We start from the raw sequence: 17,973 nt of genomic DNA, 5'->3' as shown, positions 1-17,973 counted from the left end.
TTTTTCAGCTTCAGAATAGACAGACGATATCTACTGCTGTACTCTGCAGCACTGTTTTGACAAAACAGGGTGACAAACAAGCAAAGTACAAATCACTAAAGCCGGGCTGGCAGGTTCATTGAGGAGCTTGTGCATCCTAAAGTCACAGGTAGCTTGCATGTAGCTTGCAAAGCTGCTTGCCAGAATAATCCCAAGAAGAAACTCCGACCCAAGGGGTTAACGAGCTGTAAATTCACATGCAATGGTTACAAGCGTATTGTGTCCTGGTGTTGTCCCTAAACTGATTAGTATCATAGGGAAGCCGGTATCTGCCTAACCCGAGCCCCAGAGTCGTGCAGTAGTTTTTCATGTTCAAACCAGGACTTAGGATAGAAACTAGTTTGCTTCAGCTGGTCTTCATGATTTGTGAAAGGTAAGAACAGATTTCATATTCCATTTATTAGCTCTCCAATTTTTTGTTACCCACTCACACTAAATTTCAGCTAGCAGTTGGCACTAATTGAGCCAATGAGTGTCCCTGGAATTGTTAATTCCTACCAAGCACTGACTGTCTGAATGTTTCAAAATACTGGTCCCTCGAATTTGGTTCTCCATGTAGACCTTGTTGTTGGTGTCCAGGGCATCTAACCCATATCTCTATTTCAAAGTCCAGTTGAATCGAACAGCGTCCTGCTCCAGTGATGGAGCCCTGGTACACTGAGGACCCTGCCTACCCGACACGCTGTAGGCCCATTGCATTTGGGCAACTTGACTTCATAGAACTCGCTAATGACATTCTGACCTTTTTAGTTTCCTGAAAAGGACCCTGGAACAGTCTAGACAGTGGGTATTTGGGTTTTAAATTTGTGAAAAGAGTTTATGGTAGGCAAGAAGCATGAATCAATTACACCAATTAATTCAACGTGCACCCAGTACTATCATGAAAGTAAGGCAGAGTGAAAATCTGTTCTACCAACTACATATATTGTTTAAGTAAGTCTGGAATTTGGGACGTTCAACTGTCCAGGAGTAAAGAAACACCTGAGGAATTCTGATGGCTGGCAAGAATATCAGAGGTTTAAATCCAAATGATATCAATGACCAAAGGGCCATATAGATTGGAATCACCAAGAGTCACATGTGTAAAAGCTATACACTTGTTCATGGTCATATCTCAGCCCCAGGTGGGCTTAGCACCGTCTACTGTTTGTGTCTAATTGACTGTGCAGGTTGTATCTGAAATTCACTATCAGCTCCAACAACAAGCATGGAGTGCACAACCTTGCTAAAACATGAAGACCAGTTCCTAAAGGGAGACAACTTAATTATCTAACTTTTGTGCCAGCAGCTTTTGCTCTGGGAACCAGAATTTACACAGGACACAAAGAAATGGTCACATACATCAAGTACCAATTGACATTCCCTGAAGATGAGAGAATATATCCATATATCAAATTGTGAGCCCCTCAACTATCCTTTTGACTGCTAGTAGCCGTTAAGCACTATTTTTGGTTTATTCTTTGAATTTTCATATCTCAACTTCAACTTATTGGGATTTTGTCATTTTGGTCTTTTGTTTGCCCAGATAAATATTATCTATTTTTCTAAACCTGTGTGGAGTCTTTTGGTGGTGTATTTTTTGTGTTAGTGTGTGTGTGTGTGTGTGTCTGTGCATTATTGTATGTTTGTTGCACAAATACTTTACACATTGCCTTTGTAAATAAGATTGACTGCTATGTGCCAAGCTGCCAGAGGGGGAGCACAGATTATCTCATTGCGTTTCTACCTTACCCCAACTAGAATGGTGGTTGCTTCCTGGCCTATGTGCATACATCAGCCAACTAGGAATCCCATTTCTTACACATCTCCTTTAGGCACAACTTGGCCCTGAACCTTGTCTAATCAAAGAAAACAATCCAACACTTAGAAAGTTACATGGCCATTTTTCTATCACCTTAAAGTATCCTGGCCCAGTACAATAATCTTTTAATTTAGGGCTTTGCTTACAATAGATACATAATGGATAACCCATTTCTGATTAATTAGTGAATATTCGATGTTTGTGATTAACAGTATGCTCTGTTAGTTTTGTAGGTTCATTAAATTTTTTAGACCTTTCTGACTAGAAATGAAGTTGTTTGAGTTTAGAATTATTTTTGTATGTTGTTTCTTGCGGTGTCTTACCTCTTTCTGTGTCATTTCATGAGCTATCCAAATAATTGCCTGTGTATCATAGAATGTGGCTCCCCTTTTCTGTGAATGGCTAGGTTTAAGTGCCGTTAAAGCTGGTGTATTTCACTGAGAAGTATTTACTGACAACCTGTATCGAACAAGACTGGGAACATTGACCATATTTTAATCATGAAGACACACACAGCAAATATTTGCAGAGTATAAACTCATCATGATAGCAATCGAGCAAACAGTTCGAACTTTGGGCCCTATGTATCATTCCAAATTGCGATCGCAAACTCAGAAATTTGCAGAATTTCAGCATTTGCGATCGCAATTTGGCTGAGTGGTATGTATGAAAGCAAAACTGCCGCGCAAAATAAGGAATCGCCACATTTGCGATTCCTTATTTTGCGATTGCATTTAAGGAATCGCAAATTGTGATTCCTTAAATGCAATGTAAGAAGCACAGAAAAAGTGCAATTTGGCCTTAAGGAATCGCAAATTACCACCAACTTCAAGTTGGTGGTAATTTGCGATTTCTTTGAAAAATGCACTTTTTTCATTTTTCAAAGTGCCATGTGGCGCACATACATGCCCTTAGTGCATGCATGTGTGCCACATGTGCACACATGCACATTTCAGGGGTGCAACAGGGTGTCCTTTTGACACCCTGGCACCTTTGAAATTGCATTCTCAATTTGTGATTCTCTAATTGAGAATCTCAAATTGAGAATGTCTTCCCATTCATTCCTATGGGCCTCTCGGCCCATAGGAATGAATGGGGCGGTATTCCTTAATTGCAAATTGCAATTTGCTATTTGCAATTAAGAAATATGTAGGATTTGCAAAATTATTTGCAAATCCTACATACATAGCATTTTGCAATTCTCAAATAGCGATTCTCTAAAAATCGCTATTTGAAAATCGCAAAACCTAAGTTTCATACATATGGCCCCTAGTCCAAATAAACATAACAAAATTATAAGCTAATGAATATATTACTCACCATACCTCTCACTATACATTCTCATCAGCGTGCAAATATAAACAAAGCCAAAATGAAGCAAAGTCAATAGTCAATAAAACTACAACTGGAAAAATCAATTAAGTGAACACATGAACGGAAATACTGCGCTATCCATATGTGCTGCAAACACAGCCGCAATAGCCATACGACTTGTGCATGGCATTTCACTTTCCGAGACAACCTTCATTTTAAGATTGGTATTCACACCACTTGACCTCACACACCACTCTTGTGAACGTATTTCTCCACTTTTTTGTGCTTGCCAAGTCAGTCTTCACGATAATACTGTTTCTGAAAAGCACTGAACTCTTGTCCCGCCAGATACTAGTCAAGGTGTTAGTGATTGAGCTCTGATTTTTCGCCGATTTCATTGAAACGAGGGGCTCAAACTGGTCAGGTCTGTGGTTCTGAACAATGTTTTTCCCTCTTTTTTTTTACCTCATTCCGTTTACCTTTTAAGGATAGCAATACGGAGAATTATTTCCGCAATGCTCTCTAATTGTAAAGCCCATTTCAGGCACATTATTTATGCACATTTCAAAGAATTCACTGGATGAAGACATTTTCCAATTGCAAGACCGAGAACTCGAATATTTCACCTCAGTTTTACATGCAACAAAGTGGGTTTGTGCATCAGGCAAAATTATTAGGTTTGCTTTCCTTGGAATGGGTCAGCAGAAATCCAAACCTCTTTGACAGACCCACATTCAATAATGCGTGCACGACTTTGTTATTTTACCTTTATTTGTAGTGGAACAGAATACTTTATGCGAATTATTACTGTAACCCCAATAATATCAACTTACACATTTGTTCTGTGCTTGTGAATTCATTCTTGTTGAGGTCATCAATTCTCGTTGATGAAGTTGGTGAGTGGGTTCGCGATCGGCTTTGTGAAGTTGTATCCTGGGTTTTGGAGAGCTGACGTTCAATCTCATTGGTCTCTTCCTCTGGCTCTGGGGGAGGATATGGCCTCTCATGCCCTGGAATATGTAAAAAATGAATAAATAATGTTCAGAAAATCCCTTCTGGAATTTTCTTTGTGTAAGGTGCTGATGGCTTGCTATCACAGGTGCAATGCATTGTACAACGTACAGATTTAGATTTATTGTGAGGTGCTTTTGGCTTTAGTATGAGCAGAATTGCCTTTCATACAAAGAAAAATAATGCAGCAGCCACTAAAAACAATGTATCACAAAGTATGTGCAAAAACAATTAAATTCACTCTCATTTAAAACACTCAGATATGGCAGTACAATAAAAGATCCCTAAGAAAAGTGCATTTTGAAATACAGTTAAAGTCACTCCCATTTAAAACCATACGATACAAAAGTGCAATATAAAAACATTTCTTCTAGCACTATTCCAAATTCCTGCCAGGTTTGTTATATTACCTGAAACTTTGCTCGAATGTCCCAGCGTTTCATTATATATTAAAAACACTTGAGAAAGCACTGAACAGAAAAATAATTTCTCCACTGCATTCTCCAATTGTTCTTTGTATAAAATCTTAGCTATTGAGTTTGATATGACCTTATTATATAGATTTTTATAAACAACAGTGGTCCCAGGAGAAGGGAGGATATTAAGAGCAATATATATAGACTCCATTGTGACTATATTGGAATGACATGTCCAGCGGTCTAATATTTACTTTTGGCAAATAGAAAGACATTCTTACAGAACAATACAAGAAGTGGGGCACTAGCCTGTGACCTACTCCGCACATAAAAAACAATTACAAGCAGGGAAAATGACATACAAAGGGCTTTAAGCAAAGCTTCACGGTTTGTTGTACTTGGCTAGTTAGAAATGTCAAAAGGCAACAAATTGCATTAGATACCTTTAAAATTAAGTACACAAAATGTTGAAATGTATAAGGTGTTTGAAGTGTCGACGGGTATTTCGCTCAGACTTAATAATTTGCGGATCATCATCAGGTCATAGATATTATGCCTAATACTTAAAAAGCCTCAATTGCCGGGGAAGCTTGGGGGGAGAGTAATCAGGGTGCAGTTGGAGATGAGGAGAGGTCTGGTATGAATAGCTGGAGAAGGTATAGGTTGCGCGTGCATGTGGCTACCCCAGAAGGTTGCGAGTAATCTCGTGTGTTACTCGAGATTAGTTGAGTTCAAGTAGTGGCCGGTCTATTGTGTTCTTCAGTGGCTCAATGGCGGGGTCTTCTTCAGCGCCATTGAGCCGCTGAAGAACACGTTCAGTATGGGCCGGTGTTCGGGGCAATCCTACGCGGTATGTGGAGACATACCGCGTAGGATCGCCCCGAATGTCGGACCATACTGATCTCTTCTCACAAGGACGTACTTAAAGCTGTTGTTTGCCATAACAAACACATTTCTCATGCACACTTACGGATGCCTTACTAAATGAGGACATATGGCATATCTTTAAAACATTCCCACTCACCGGTTGGGAATCATTACGGGGCGATGTGCTACTAATTCACGTACCAGGCATCAATATGACGGATCGTGTTTAGTCACTTTCTACATTTTATGGTATTCCAACTTCAAATAAAAAGGAAAATCACATGACTTATGAATTCCAGAGCTCATCCTATACATCAAGTGATAAGTCCAGAAACACACAAAGAGTGCTTTGCAGGACTATTCGTTTAAACACACAGAGTGTAAAGGCTTGAGAAAGTTACACATATGTAACGAAACACATGTCGGCTGTCTTTCAACCATCAAGACTAGTAAGGCCCTAGGACTAGGGCCCCCTGCTTGGCCGCTACTCTTGATTTTGTTTGTAGTGCTCAATGAAATAACGAACTATGTACCAAATGTGAATACCATTTGTACTGCCTCTTGATCTAGAAATACCTTTGAGTACAGATTAAATGGAATATGTTAAATACAGGATCTTTCTGATGTTCTCTTCTTGTCGGATACGACTATAGTTTTCTTTTACTTATGAGGCAAATGTTTTTGTAGGACTCGGAACACTGGCCATTTAGTTTGATATTCAATGACCAAATTTGCAAACTGCTTAAGTCTAAATACTTGAGTGCCGAGGTACAACTAATCTTTAAAACAGTTCTAAACAATGTGGGCCCAATTAACACTTTTTCAATTGGTTTTGCACCCATAAAAACTCCCAGAGATGGGCAGTGGATGTGACAGGGTGAAAATGGCATGAACGGGGGTTATCACATCCAGACTTACAAGTTTGTGGGTAGCCGCAAACAAGTCACTGGCCCTTTCCCAAATAGGGAAATGTTGGAAGTTTACTCCTATCGTTGTCAAGAGTAAGTCCTTCTTTAGAGAGGAAATGCAAGCAGATGACCCCCAAATCTGATGGGGTGTGGGGGAAAAAGTATTTCCGATGGTACATTTTTTTCACTTATAAAATAACGAAAAAGGAGAAAAATGATCTTGTGAGAAGACATTCATGAAGGCACGATGATACATAAGGAGTGCTGAAATGCCTTTAAATCTAAGTCAATGTGAATTGACAAAAGATTCCCAGCAGTGCACCTATAACTCAGATTTTCATTTTCCATTAGTACCATTGGAAATCTATATGAATTCCAAAAATTTGGAAAACCGCGCTCCAGTGAGTTTGCAAACTTGGGAGTAAAGACTTACAACTTTTCATGTCAGTTAGTCAATATATATTTTAAACCATTTAGCAAAACAAACAAAAAAAATCTTTAGAGAAACAGAAATTCTTTGCCTGCAGATAAAATATAATAGAACAGACCATATAAATACATTTCAAAAGTAATCTTAAGATGTGAAACAAGATTCAGATGAAGGTGCTACACTTGAATGCAGAATGACACCAGAGCTTTTATTACAATAGGCGTTGCAGGGCATAATGGGGGTTTGCTCTCACTGCTTGTGACTCTGGGGCCCTTTGATAATATAGAGGGGCTGGAGATGCTTGTGAGGCCCCTTCTATATTACAGATCACAATAGTGCAAATTTTGAGTCACAGTGATCGTGATTGGTCTTTCCTCGTTTGCATGGGTATGTTGGCCACAAGCGTTCCTGCAGGTACAGGCAGGTCGGGCCAGTCTCTCTTAGAATCACTTTTTAAAAATTGCATTTGCTTTTAATTTAACCGCGCAGCTCACCCTTACTTCAGTGCTGCCCCAGTCTGCCACGGCTTGCCGATTGAGCAGAGGGCACACACACACCATGCGCGCTCCACCACGAAGAGCCTGAACTCAGAGGTCAGCGCTTCATTCTCCCCCACGCCGCTGTCAGTCCCGCCCACTTCCTGGAACCTTAAAGGAAGTGCGCCGAGCGAACTTTACAGCCACAAGCATTACTGCAGGTACAGGCAGGTCGGACCCGTCTCTCTTCGAATCACTTTTTAATAATTGTATTTGCTTTTATTTTCGTCATGCAGCTCACCCTTAACTCAGTGCTGCCCCAGTCTGCCTCTCTGCCCCCGTCCGAGCCAGGCAGACGGCAGACGCCAGACGCCAGACACCCTGCCCTTTTCCCAACCACTGCCCGTCTATGGCCTCATTAAGATACTCCAACCAAGAACTCCACGCAATCACTAGAGCACGATGCTAACGTCCAGAAGCTCACATGCAAAACACCTGGACAGGCCTATACTCTAACGCCCGCTCACTTCCCAAACATGCTCTCGAAATTTGGTCCCATTAGATTCAGAGAAGCGGGACTTATTTTTTTTATCACAGAGACATGGCTCCATGAGGCCTCCCAACCCGATATTTCCATAGCCCTCCCCCCTGAGTACCAACTGTCCAGGCTGGACAGGAAAGATAAGAAAAGAGAGGGTATTGGGATTGCTTTTAGGGCCAACATTGGCATACAGATCATTGACTCTGTCTAATCGTCCTGGGGAGAAATTTGCATATTCAAAATAAATAGCACTAGGAAAGGAACATGGAGAGGGGCCTTACTCTATCGCCCTCCTGGAAACAAAAACCTCTTTTCCAGCCATCTAATGGAGGCAATTGACCCGCATGTCCTAGCCGCGGACAATTTCCTCCTCCTGGGAGATTTCAATCACCACGTAGATTCACCATCCGACCCCCATTCAGAGGATCTAATTACAAGCCTCAACTCTCTTGACCTCGACCAACTAGTAAAGGGCCCCACCCACTCAGCAGCCCATACCTTGGATCTCCTATTCACAAATTCTCCCCTAGTAAAGGTCGAACAACCAGTCCCAGTACTGTGGTCTGACCATTACATTCTTAAATTCCAAATACGGGGTATAGCGGCTCAATCTAATCCACCGATAGAATCTCGTCCCAGCAGGCCTTGGAACAAAATAAACCTACACTCCTTCTCCACTCACTTTACCAGCCTCCCATCACCCAAACCAGAGTCCCACAATGAGGTGGCCATATCACTAGAACTGGCCATCACCTCCACCCTCAACAAAATCGCCCCGGCCAAACTAACTAAATGCCCCCACAAGATCTCCTCCTGGTTTACACAGGACCTGAAAATTGATAAACTAACAGCGAGAAAGGCAGAGCGCAGATGGAGACACACACAAACCGCCCCAGACAAGCAGGACTATGAAACCACACACCAGCACTACATGGACCATATAGCCGCTGTAGGAGAGTAGGGTCTGCTATCCTATGGTCACCCCAAATTTTTGCTTTTTGCTTCACTGGTTTCTGACTTAATGTGGCTGTGGGCCTGCTAATCAGACCCACAGCCTGCTGTTCTCTCTCTAAATTACTGCCAATGCACTTTAGGTGCATTACGAATTGGAACTGGTTCACCTTATGAGCCCCTGTATTAGTGCACCCTAGGTGCCCAGGGCATAGGTGCATCCAAGGCCTACCAGGGGCTGCAGCACGCATTGTGCCACCCCTGGCCTGGCCTCCATATTTGACACAACTGGCTGATCACTCAGCTGGGGTAAGTCGGTGTAACCACCTCTTACTTAGGTACAGTATGTCTGTGCCTAACCCTAAACTGGACACATATGTTCCTATCAGCCACTCCTATGGAAGGCCTCATCAATCCTGGAGGCAGAGTGCTTGGAAATATGTGAGATGGTGCTCTGGCATGAGCTGAGCCTGTCTGCAGCTGTCGGGAACAACTCCCTAAGCTGTTCCGGGATATTGCCATACCATATACTCTTAAGTGCATTATAATCCTCGCGGTTAAATGCTATCTTTGGTTTGGCTTTATCAAAACATGTCGAGTAAGGTGTCATACGAATTGGAATACTATCCCCTCGCCAATTCTGGCGACGGGGATAGCATTCCACCCTTCTAGAGGGACACGACATGTGCGTAGCCTTAACCCCGGTTAAAGTTCAACAGAGCCTCAGCTTCACAAAATGGACGCTGCCACCACAGACACAAGTCTGGCCTCCTGCTGCTGACCGAAACTCGGCAGATGGTGGCCTGGACAAAGGGTTTCCTGCCTTGGGAGGTGCGAGCACCACCCCAGACAGGATTTTGTGTATTGGGTAGGACAGGGCTGAATAGAATCAGACATGCCCGGGGCACACAAGGTGTCCCTGTGCATAGGCCAGTCCAAACCGGTTCTGGGGCCTTCCAGCCCCAGTCCTGGCGCGGAGCTGGACAAAGGAAAGGGGGTGTAACCGCCCCCCTTCCTGGTTCCTCCCAGAGGAGGGACCTAGTAGGTGATCCACCCCCAGTTTGGGAATAAGAGGGGGAGCAGTGCCATTGCACAGCAGATCATCCCGAAATCAACTTTAAACAAGAAGAAGACTGGACTTCGACATTCTGCTGCACAGAAGACTGAAGAGAATCTCCCTTGTGGCCTAGGAGTGGCCACCCTGTGAACACAGGTACCAACCAGCAACTCGACGTCTGCTTTGCCGCCACCTCCCGCCGGAGACCGAGCCCAGAGCCCGACAAGAACCAGACTCCCAGACCTCTCAGAGCCCGATCCACAGTCCCTGCGAAGAAGGGACCCGTGGAGGCACCGAGTGACGTGGGACCGGACCTCTTGAAAGACACTCGAAAAGCTGACTGCGCAGCTTCTGAGGCATCCTCGACGTTGTGCTTTGGGGATTGAGAACCCCCACCACCGAGCAGCCCGTGCACCGAAGATCAGCCCTCCAGCATCTCCACGATCTGCGTGGGGCCCTTTTGCATTGTGCCACTCGACGCGCCATCCCGGCCACTAGCCACGCGGCCAGCGGCCATCTTGGCGACGAACCCGAAGATTTAAACAGCAGGTCTGGTTGCTCCAGACCTACCGAAGCTCCTGTGAAAAGGAGCACCCGCTCTGACCTTGCTGGTCCGAGTGAACAGCATCTTTCAACTTCTGCGTGGCTTGCATTTGACAAGGCCTGTTTGCTCCGATCAGGTCGCCGACACCGCCAACAGCGAGAAGCCTACGTGGGACAGCTCGTGACCGACTCCTGGACGTCCTCGACCCCGGGTATCCACGTGGCTGCAGAAAGAAGCTACCCGACAACGCCTGTTTGCACCCGACATCGCCTGGTTCCAATCTGGTTCCACGGTAGTCACTGGCTAGTGACTTTGAACACTGTCCCCTCTGCTTTCAGGTCTTCACATCTTCAGATCCACCCTTGGATCCACCGGAACTCTTCTCATCGAGCCGCCTGCAGCATCTTCAGCTCCAAGCACCATCGACCAGCGTGACGAAACCCGACACAACTTCGACCCTGTGCACCCGCTTCCTGTGGGTGAGGTAACTCAGCTCCGCCGGTGCTCCTGCACTGGTACACATCCCAAGGGCCTGTGTTTTAAGTTTCAGCTCCGTAGGTCACTCGGAAGGTTCCTAACTTTCTAACTTTGTGCTTTTTACGCACCATAGACTTTGTATTGAGAAGTGCGTGCACTTTGAACACTGCACCCGAGTCCCGTGGGCCTTTCCCGACTTAGTTAACTCCAGTCTCGAATAGCTCCAGCGATTCCCAAGGCCCTAGGCCTCTTCACTTTCCTCCTGGTATCTCTTATACCACTTTCTTAGTATATGGTTTAGGTGGCCCCTAGGGCTCATCCATATTGTGCAACTTTTGTGTATTTTAAACTGTCTTGTGATTTAACGCTTGTGCTTCTGTGCTCATAAAGAGTCCAGGGGATTTTATAGTTAATAAATCAATATATATTTTCAATATATATCTGTGTGGTGTCCCTTTCATTTGGTATTCAAGGGGGTTGTGTATGGTAATACAGCTGGCTTCACATGCCTTTCAGAGTTTAGCCTAAGACTGCTTTGTCCACGTTACCACTAGGATAACTGGTCTACAAGGTTGAATTACAACCATCATCATAAGGGTTGCTTGGCATGATACAAAGTGATCACTAAGAATTAGTGAGCATTATATATCAGGCCAACTTCTCACATTGGTGAGCAGCGGATTGGGATCTGAGCTTGCTGTTGTTTTACCATTACAATCTTTGAGATTATCATTTGAAAGATCATACAGGTACCTGCTAGGTACATATAAAACAAGACTAGTATACATAAGTTCTACTGAACTTAGTTGTTGTAGAGCAAAGGGAGTAGCACACCCTAGCTAAAACTACTAGATAGGTTTAGTAGGTAAACACCAGTGTAGGTAGATTGCAACACATCCACCCACACTAGAGCAATGTCTGGAACAGAGGGGTCCAGTGGACTTACTCCTGTTGAGAGTGACCCTCCAAGGGCACCATCCCAGTTTGCTATTTTTCCCTTTAAGGAATTAAGACAGCTTTGTGTCTTAAGGGGTCTGAAGACAGGGCCTTCCCCTACTACAGACCACCTAAGAGAGCTCTTGGATCAGTCTGAGGCTCTAAAGACCTCTAAAGCAAACCCCACAGGGGATGCTGAAGGAGGCCATCCTTCAGAGGATGACACTGTAGACCCCCCTGCCCCTATCATCCTAGTAGATGAGGAAGCCTCCACCACTGGAGCTCCTCAAGTAGATGTAGAGGAAGAGGAAGAAGAAGAGGAGGAGGAGGTGGAAAGCAGTGAGTCAGATGATGACAGAGATAGTCAGGTGCTGGTCAGTAGACTGAACCAGGCTAACTTAAGTCAACTTGGGAATGAATCAGGTAACAACCCATTCAGACCCCCAGGTGGACTTAACCAGGGCCATAGGAGAAGGAGGCATCACTCAGGTGAATCCAATACCTCCCATGTCTCTAGAGGCTCTCATGGTCACTCCAGAAAGGAGATGACTAGCCCTCAGAGAAGGGAACATGAGGCCAAGATGAGAGAGGCTGAGCTTAGGATCCAGAGGCAAGAGTTAGAGGTTGCCCTGGCTAAGGAGAAACTTGCTAGAGCAAGACAGCCTAGAGAGAGTGGGGTAATAGAACCCACTGGTGGCAGCAATATCCACAAGGATAAAGACAGGTCTTTTGATAATAGAAACCTGAGTAAGATTGTGCCCCCCTACAAAGCTGGGGATGATATCCATAAATGGATTACTGCAATGGAGAGAGCCTGCAGAGTACAGCAGATCCCTCAGGAGCAGTGGGCAGCAATCTTGTGGCTCTCCTTTGAAGGTAGAGGCCGAGACAGACTCCTCACAGTTAGTGATGGGGATTCTAGAAACTACCTGGTCCTGAAGAGTGCTCTGATTGATGGGTTAGGCTTAACCACTGAACAGTACAGGTTAATGTTCAGAGATACCCAGAAGACACAGACTCAGGACTGGTCTGAATTTGTTGAGTGTGCCACTAAGGCTCTGGAGGGATGGTTGCTGGGAAGCAAGGTTACAGACTATGAAGGATTGTATAATTTGCTGATGAGAGAACAAATTTTAAATAATTGTCAGAACCAGCAGTTGCATCAACATTTGGTTGACTCAGATTTGACCTCTCCCCAAGAATTGGGAAAGAGGGCAGATAAATGGGTAAGAACCAGAGTTAAGCAAAAGAACCAGAACCAGAACCAGGGTGGTGACCAGAAGAAAACAGACCAGAAGGGTGGGGAGAAGAAAGCTAAAGACCAGAAGTCTTCAACAGGGCCCCAAACTGAGACAGAGGGTGGGTCCCAAACTTCCAAGAAGAAGAAGAAAGAAGGTCAGAAGAAACCCTGGTGTAAAACTTGTAAGAACACCTCTCACTGGACAAGTGAGTGTAAAAAGGGTGGAGCCCCCAGCACTGCAGCCCCTAAGGCACCTGCACCCACTAGTACAGTTAGCAGTGTTGGTCCTCAAGCCAAGGGTTTAGTGGGAATCACTTTGGGAACTGAAGGAGATTCTGACCTAGTCAGAACTCTTACACAGGCTGTTCTGGTTTGTGAAGGGGACATAGATTTGACCCCTGACATAAGTCCCAGTAACCTGGGCAAATACAGACAGACACCTTTGATTAACAACAAAGTGGCTCAAGCTTACAGGGACACATGTGCCAGTGTCACTATGGTGACACCTAACTTTGTGGACCCTGGACAATACATGCCAGGCGATGATTACCTGGTGACCAATGCCAGCAATGTCACTACTACACATAGTGTGGCACTTGTTAACTTTTCCTGGGGAGGGGTAACTGGCCTAAAGAAAGTTGTGGTTAGTGCTGATCTCCCAGTAGAATGTTTGTTGGGCAATGACCTGGAGAACTCTCTATGGTCAGAAGTTGAGTACAGGACTCATGCAGAGATGTTAGGGATATCATCACATGTCCTTGCTGTGACCAGGTCACAGGCCAAAAAGTGCCTCTCTGAACCTCAGGTCTTGGATCCTGGAACAATGGACCAAGTACCTCCCAAGAAGAAGAACAGGAGGGTTAAGGCTGCGCCTTCCCAACTGCCTACAAGTGAGGATCAGGCTTCACAGGAAACTGATCTTGAGACCCCTGAAGGAACTGTCCCTGAAGAACTTGAACCTGATCAGGTTGAGTTTCTGGGGACAGGGGGACCTTCTAGGGCAGACTTGGGGCAGGCTCAGTTAACCTGTCCTTCTCTTGAACCCCTCAGACAGCAGGCTGCTGCTGAGGCTGCTGGGAATGCTCAAGGTGCCCATAAAGTATATTGGGACGATGGACTCCTTTATTCAGAGGCTAGAGACCCCAAGCCTGGTGCTACCAGGAGGTTGGTTATACCTCTGCAATTTAGGGGCTTCCTACTCACCTTGGCCCATGATATTCCTTTAGCAGGACACCTAGGCCAGAACAAGACTTGGGACAGGCTTGTCCCTCACTTTCACTGGCCTCACATGTCTGAAGACACCAAGGAGTTTTGTCGCTCCTGTGAAACCTGCCAAGCCAGTGGTAAAGCAGGTGGAACAACAAAGGCCCCCCTGATACCACTACCTGTGGTGGGGGTTCCCTTTGAGAGAGTGGGGATTGATATTGTTGGTCCAATGGATCCCCCTACAGCATCTGGGCACAGATTCATACTGGTGGTAGTGGATCATGCCACCAGGTACCCAGAGGCAATTCCCCTTAGGACCACAACAGCTCCTGTTGTGGCCAGGGCCTTACTTGGAGTTTTCTCCAGAGTGGGGTTTCCTAAGGAGGTAATATCAGATAGAGGTACCAACTTCATGTCTGGATATTTGACAGCTATGTGGAAGGAATGTGGTGTAAACTACAAGTTCACCACTCCTTATCACCCACAATGCAATGGGCTTGTTGAGAGATTTAACAAGACCCTAAAGGGCATGATTAAAGGATTACCTGAAAAGCTCAGGCGAAGATGGGACATCCTTCTGCCCTGCCTTTTGTTCGCTTACAGAGAGGTCCCTCAAAAGGGGGTTGGCTTCAGCCCCTTTGAATTGTTGTTTGGGCACCCTGTAAGAGGACCCCTGTGTCTTGTGAAGGAAGGATGGGAGTTACCTCTCAAAAAGCCTAAACAGGACATAGTGGACTATGTACTTGGTCTCCGCTCCAGGATGGCAGAGTACATGGAAAAGGCATCCAAAAACCTTGAGGCTAGCCAAGAAGTACAAAAAGCTTGGCATGACCAAAAGGCTGTCCTTGTTGAATTTCAGCCTGGACAGAAGGTATGGGTGTTGGAGCCAGTGGCCCCAGCAGCACTCCAAGACAAATGGTCTGGACCCCATACAATTCTGGAAAAGAAGGGAGAGGTTACCTACTTGGTGGACCTAGGAACTCCCAGGAGCCCCCACAGGGTGCTCCATGTGAACAGATTGAAGGCATATGTCAGCAGGGCAGACATGGGCTTGCTCATGGCTACAGATGAGGGACAGGAGGAAGAGAGTGACCCTCTCCCAGACCTGCTCACTCAGAACCCTGAGGATGGCTCAGTTGATGGTGTGGCCTTAGGTGGCAGCCTCACTGAACATCAGCAACATGACTGCAGACAAGTTCTACAGGCATACAGGCATATGTTCTCCTTGACACCCAGTCAGACTAACTGGTGTACACATGTGGTGGACACTGGTGACAGTCTTCCTGTAAAGAGCAAAATTTACAGGCAACCTGACCACGTCAGGGACTGTATAAAGACTGAGGTGCAAAAGATGCTGGAGTTAGGTGTCATTGAGCCTTCAGAGAGCCCCTGGGCTAGCCCAGTGGTTCTGGTCCCCAAACCTCACACCAAAGATGGCAAGAGAGAGATGAGGTTCTGTGTGGATTACAGAGGACTCAATGCTGTCACCAGGACAGATGCACACCCTATTCCAAGGGCAGATGAGCTCATTGACAAGTTGGCTTCTGCAAATATTTGAGCACATTTGACTTAACAGCTGGCTACTGGCAAATCAGGTTAGCTGAGGAGTCTAAAGCCAAGACAGCATTTTCTACCCCTAGTGGGCATTATCAGTTTGTGGTGATGCCCTTTGGTTTGAAAAATGCACCTGCCACCTTCCAAAGGTTGGTGAACCAAGTCCTCACTGGGTTGGATGACTTTTGTGCAGCTTATCTGGACGATATTGCTGTCTTTAGCTCCACCTGGGAGGATCACCTGATCCACCTGAAGGAAGTGCTTGAGGCTCTGCAGAAGGCAGGCCTCACTATCAAGGCAACAAAGTGCCAGATAGGGCAGAGCAAGGTTGTATACCTGGGCCACCTTGTAGGTGGAGGCCAAGTTCAACCACTGGAGAGTAAGATCCAGACCATCAAGGACTGGTCCCCTCCAACTACCCAGACTCAGGTCAGAGCTTTCTTGGGCCTGACTGGGTACTACAGGAAGTTTGTTAAGAACTATGGGTCCATTGTGACTCCTCTTAATGATCTGACATCCAAGAAGATGCCCAAAAAGGTTCAGTGGACAGAAATCTGTCAAAAGGCATTTGATGACCTGAAGAAGGCCATGTGCTCTGCACCTATCCTGAAGAGTCCTGACTACTCAAGAGAGTTCATTGTCCAAACAGATGCTTCTGAGTTGGGAGTGGGAGCAGTGCTTTCCCAGCTTAATGTAGATGGCCAGGACCAGCCCATTGCTTTCATTAGCAGAAGGCTGACCCCCAGAGAGAAACGTTGGTCAGCTATAGAGAGGGAGGCCTTTGCTGTGGTGTGGGCCCTGAAGAAGTTGAGACCATACTTATTTGGCACTCACTTCAAGATTCAGACCGACCATAAGCCCCTCCTATGGCTTAATCAGATGAAGGGTGAAAACCCCAAACTACTCAGGTGGTCCATTTCCCTACAGGGGATGGACTTTACAGTGGAGCACCGCCCAGGGACTGACCATGGCAACACAGATGGTCTCTCCAGGTACTTCCACTTAGAACATGAAGACACAACTGGTCAAGGTTAGTCTAATGTCCCTGCGTTTGGGGGGGGGGGGTTATGTAGGAGAGTAGGGTCTGCTATCCTATGGTCACCCCAAATTTTTGCTTTTTGCTTCACTGGTTTCTGACTTAATGTGGCTGTGGGCCTGCTAATCAGACCCACAGCCTGCTGTTCTCTCTCTAAATTACTGCCAATGCACTTTAGGTGCATTACGAATTGGAACTGGTTCACCTTATGAGCCCCTGTATTAGTGCACCCTAGGTGCCCAGGGCATAGGTGCATCCAAGGCCTACCAGGGGCTGCAGCACGCATTGTGCCACCCCTGGCCTGGCCTCCATATTTGACACAACTGGCTGATCACTCAGCTGGGGTAAGTCGGTGTAACCACCTCTTACTTAGGTACAGTATGTCTGTGCCTAACCCTAAACTGGACACATATGTTCCTATCAGCCACTCCTATGGAAGGCCTCATCAATCCTGGAGGCAGAGTGCTTGGAAATATGTGAGATGGTGCTCTGGCATGAGCTGAGCCTGTCTGCAGCTGTCGGGAACAACTCCCTAAGCTGTTCCGGGATATTGCCATACCATATACTCTTAAGTGCATTATAATCCTCGCGGTTAAATGCTATCTTTGGTTTGGCTTTATCAAAACATGTCGAGTAAGGTGTCATACGAATTGGAATACTATCCCCTCGCCAATTCTGGCGACGGGGATAGCATTCCACCCTTCTAGAGGGACACGACATGTGCGTAGCCTTAACCCCGGTTAAAGTTAAACAGAGCCTCAGCTTCACAAAATGGACGCTGCCACCACAGACACAAGTCTGGCCTCCTGCTGCTGACCGAAACTCGGCAGATGGTGGCCTGGACAAAGGGTTTCCTGCCTTGGGAGGTGCGAGCACCACCCCAGACAGGATTTTGTGTATTGGGTAGGACAGGGCTGAATAGAATCAGACATGCCCGGGGCACACAAGGTGTCCCCGTGCATAGGCCAGTCCAAACCGGTTCTGGGGCCTTCCAGCCCCAGTCCTGGCGCGGAGCTGGACAAAGGAAAGGGGGTGTAACCGCCCCCCTTCCTGGTTCCTCCCAGAGGAGGGACCTAGTAGGTGATCCACCCCCAGTTTGGGAATAAGAGGGGGAGCAGTGCCATTGCACAGCAGATCATCCCGAAATCAACTTTAAACAAGAAGAAGAC

The 17,973-nt window shown here is 45.9% G+C and overlaps 1 protein-coding gene across 1 annotated transcript in view; it reads right to left on the bottom strand.

Annotated features, from left to right (window-relative positions):
* CRISPLD1 (cysteine rich secretory protein LCCL domain containing 1) overlaps positions 1 to 17,973 on the bottom strand; it is a 280,007-nt gene that overhangs the window by 133,870 nt on the left and 128,164 nt on the right. Inside the window, exon 7 of the mRNA XM_086965901.1 lies at positions 3,988 to 4,164. Within this exon, the coding sequence (XP_086822027.1) occupies positions 3,988 to 4,164 (177 nt within the window). The remainder of the gene's footprint in view (positions 1 to 3,987; positions 4,165 to 17,973) is intronic.

Source organism: Lissotriton vulgaris, chromosome 4_1 (genome assembly GCF_964263255.1).
Source record: "Lissotriton vulgaris chromosome 4_1, aLisVul1.2, whole genome shotgun sequence".
NCBI classification, from domain to species: Eukaryota; Metazoa; Chordata; class Amphibia; order Caudata; family Salamandridae; genus Lissotriton; species Lissotriton vulgaris.
Note: the sequence above shows the minus strand (reverse complement) of the source record. Positions and strands in the feature narration are given on the sequence as shown.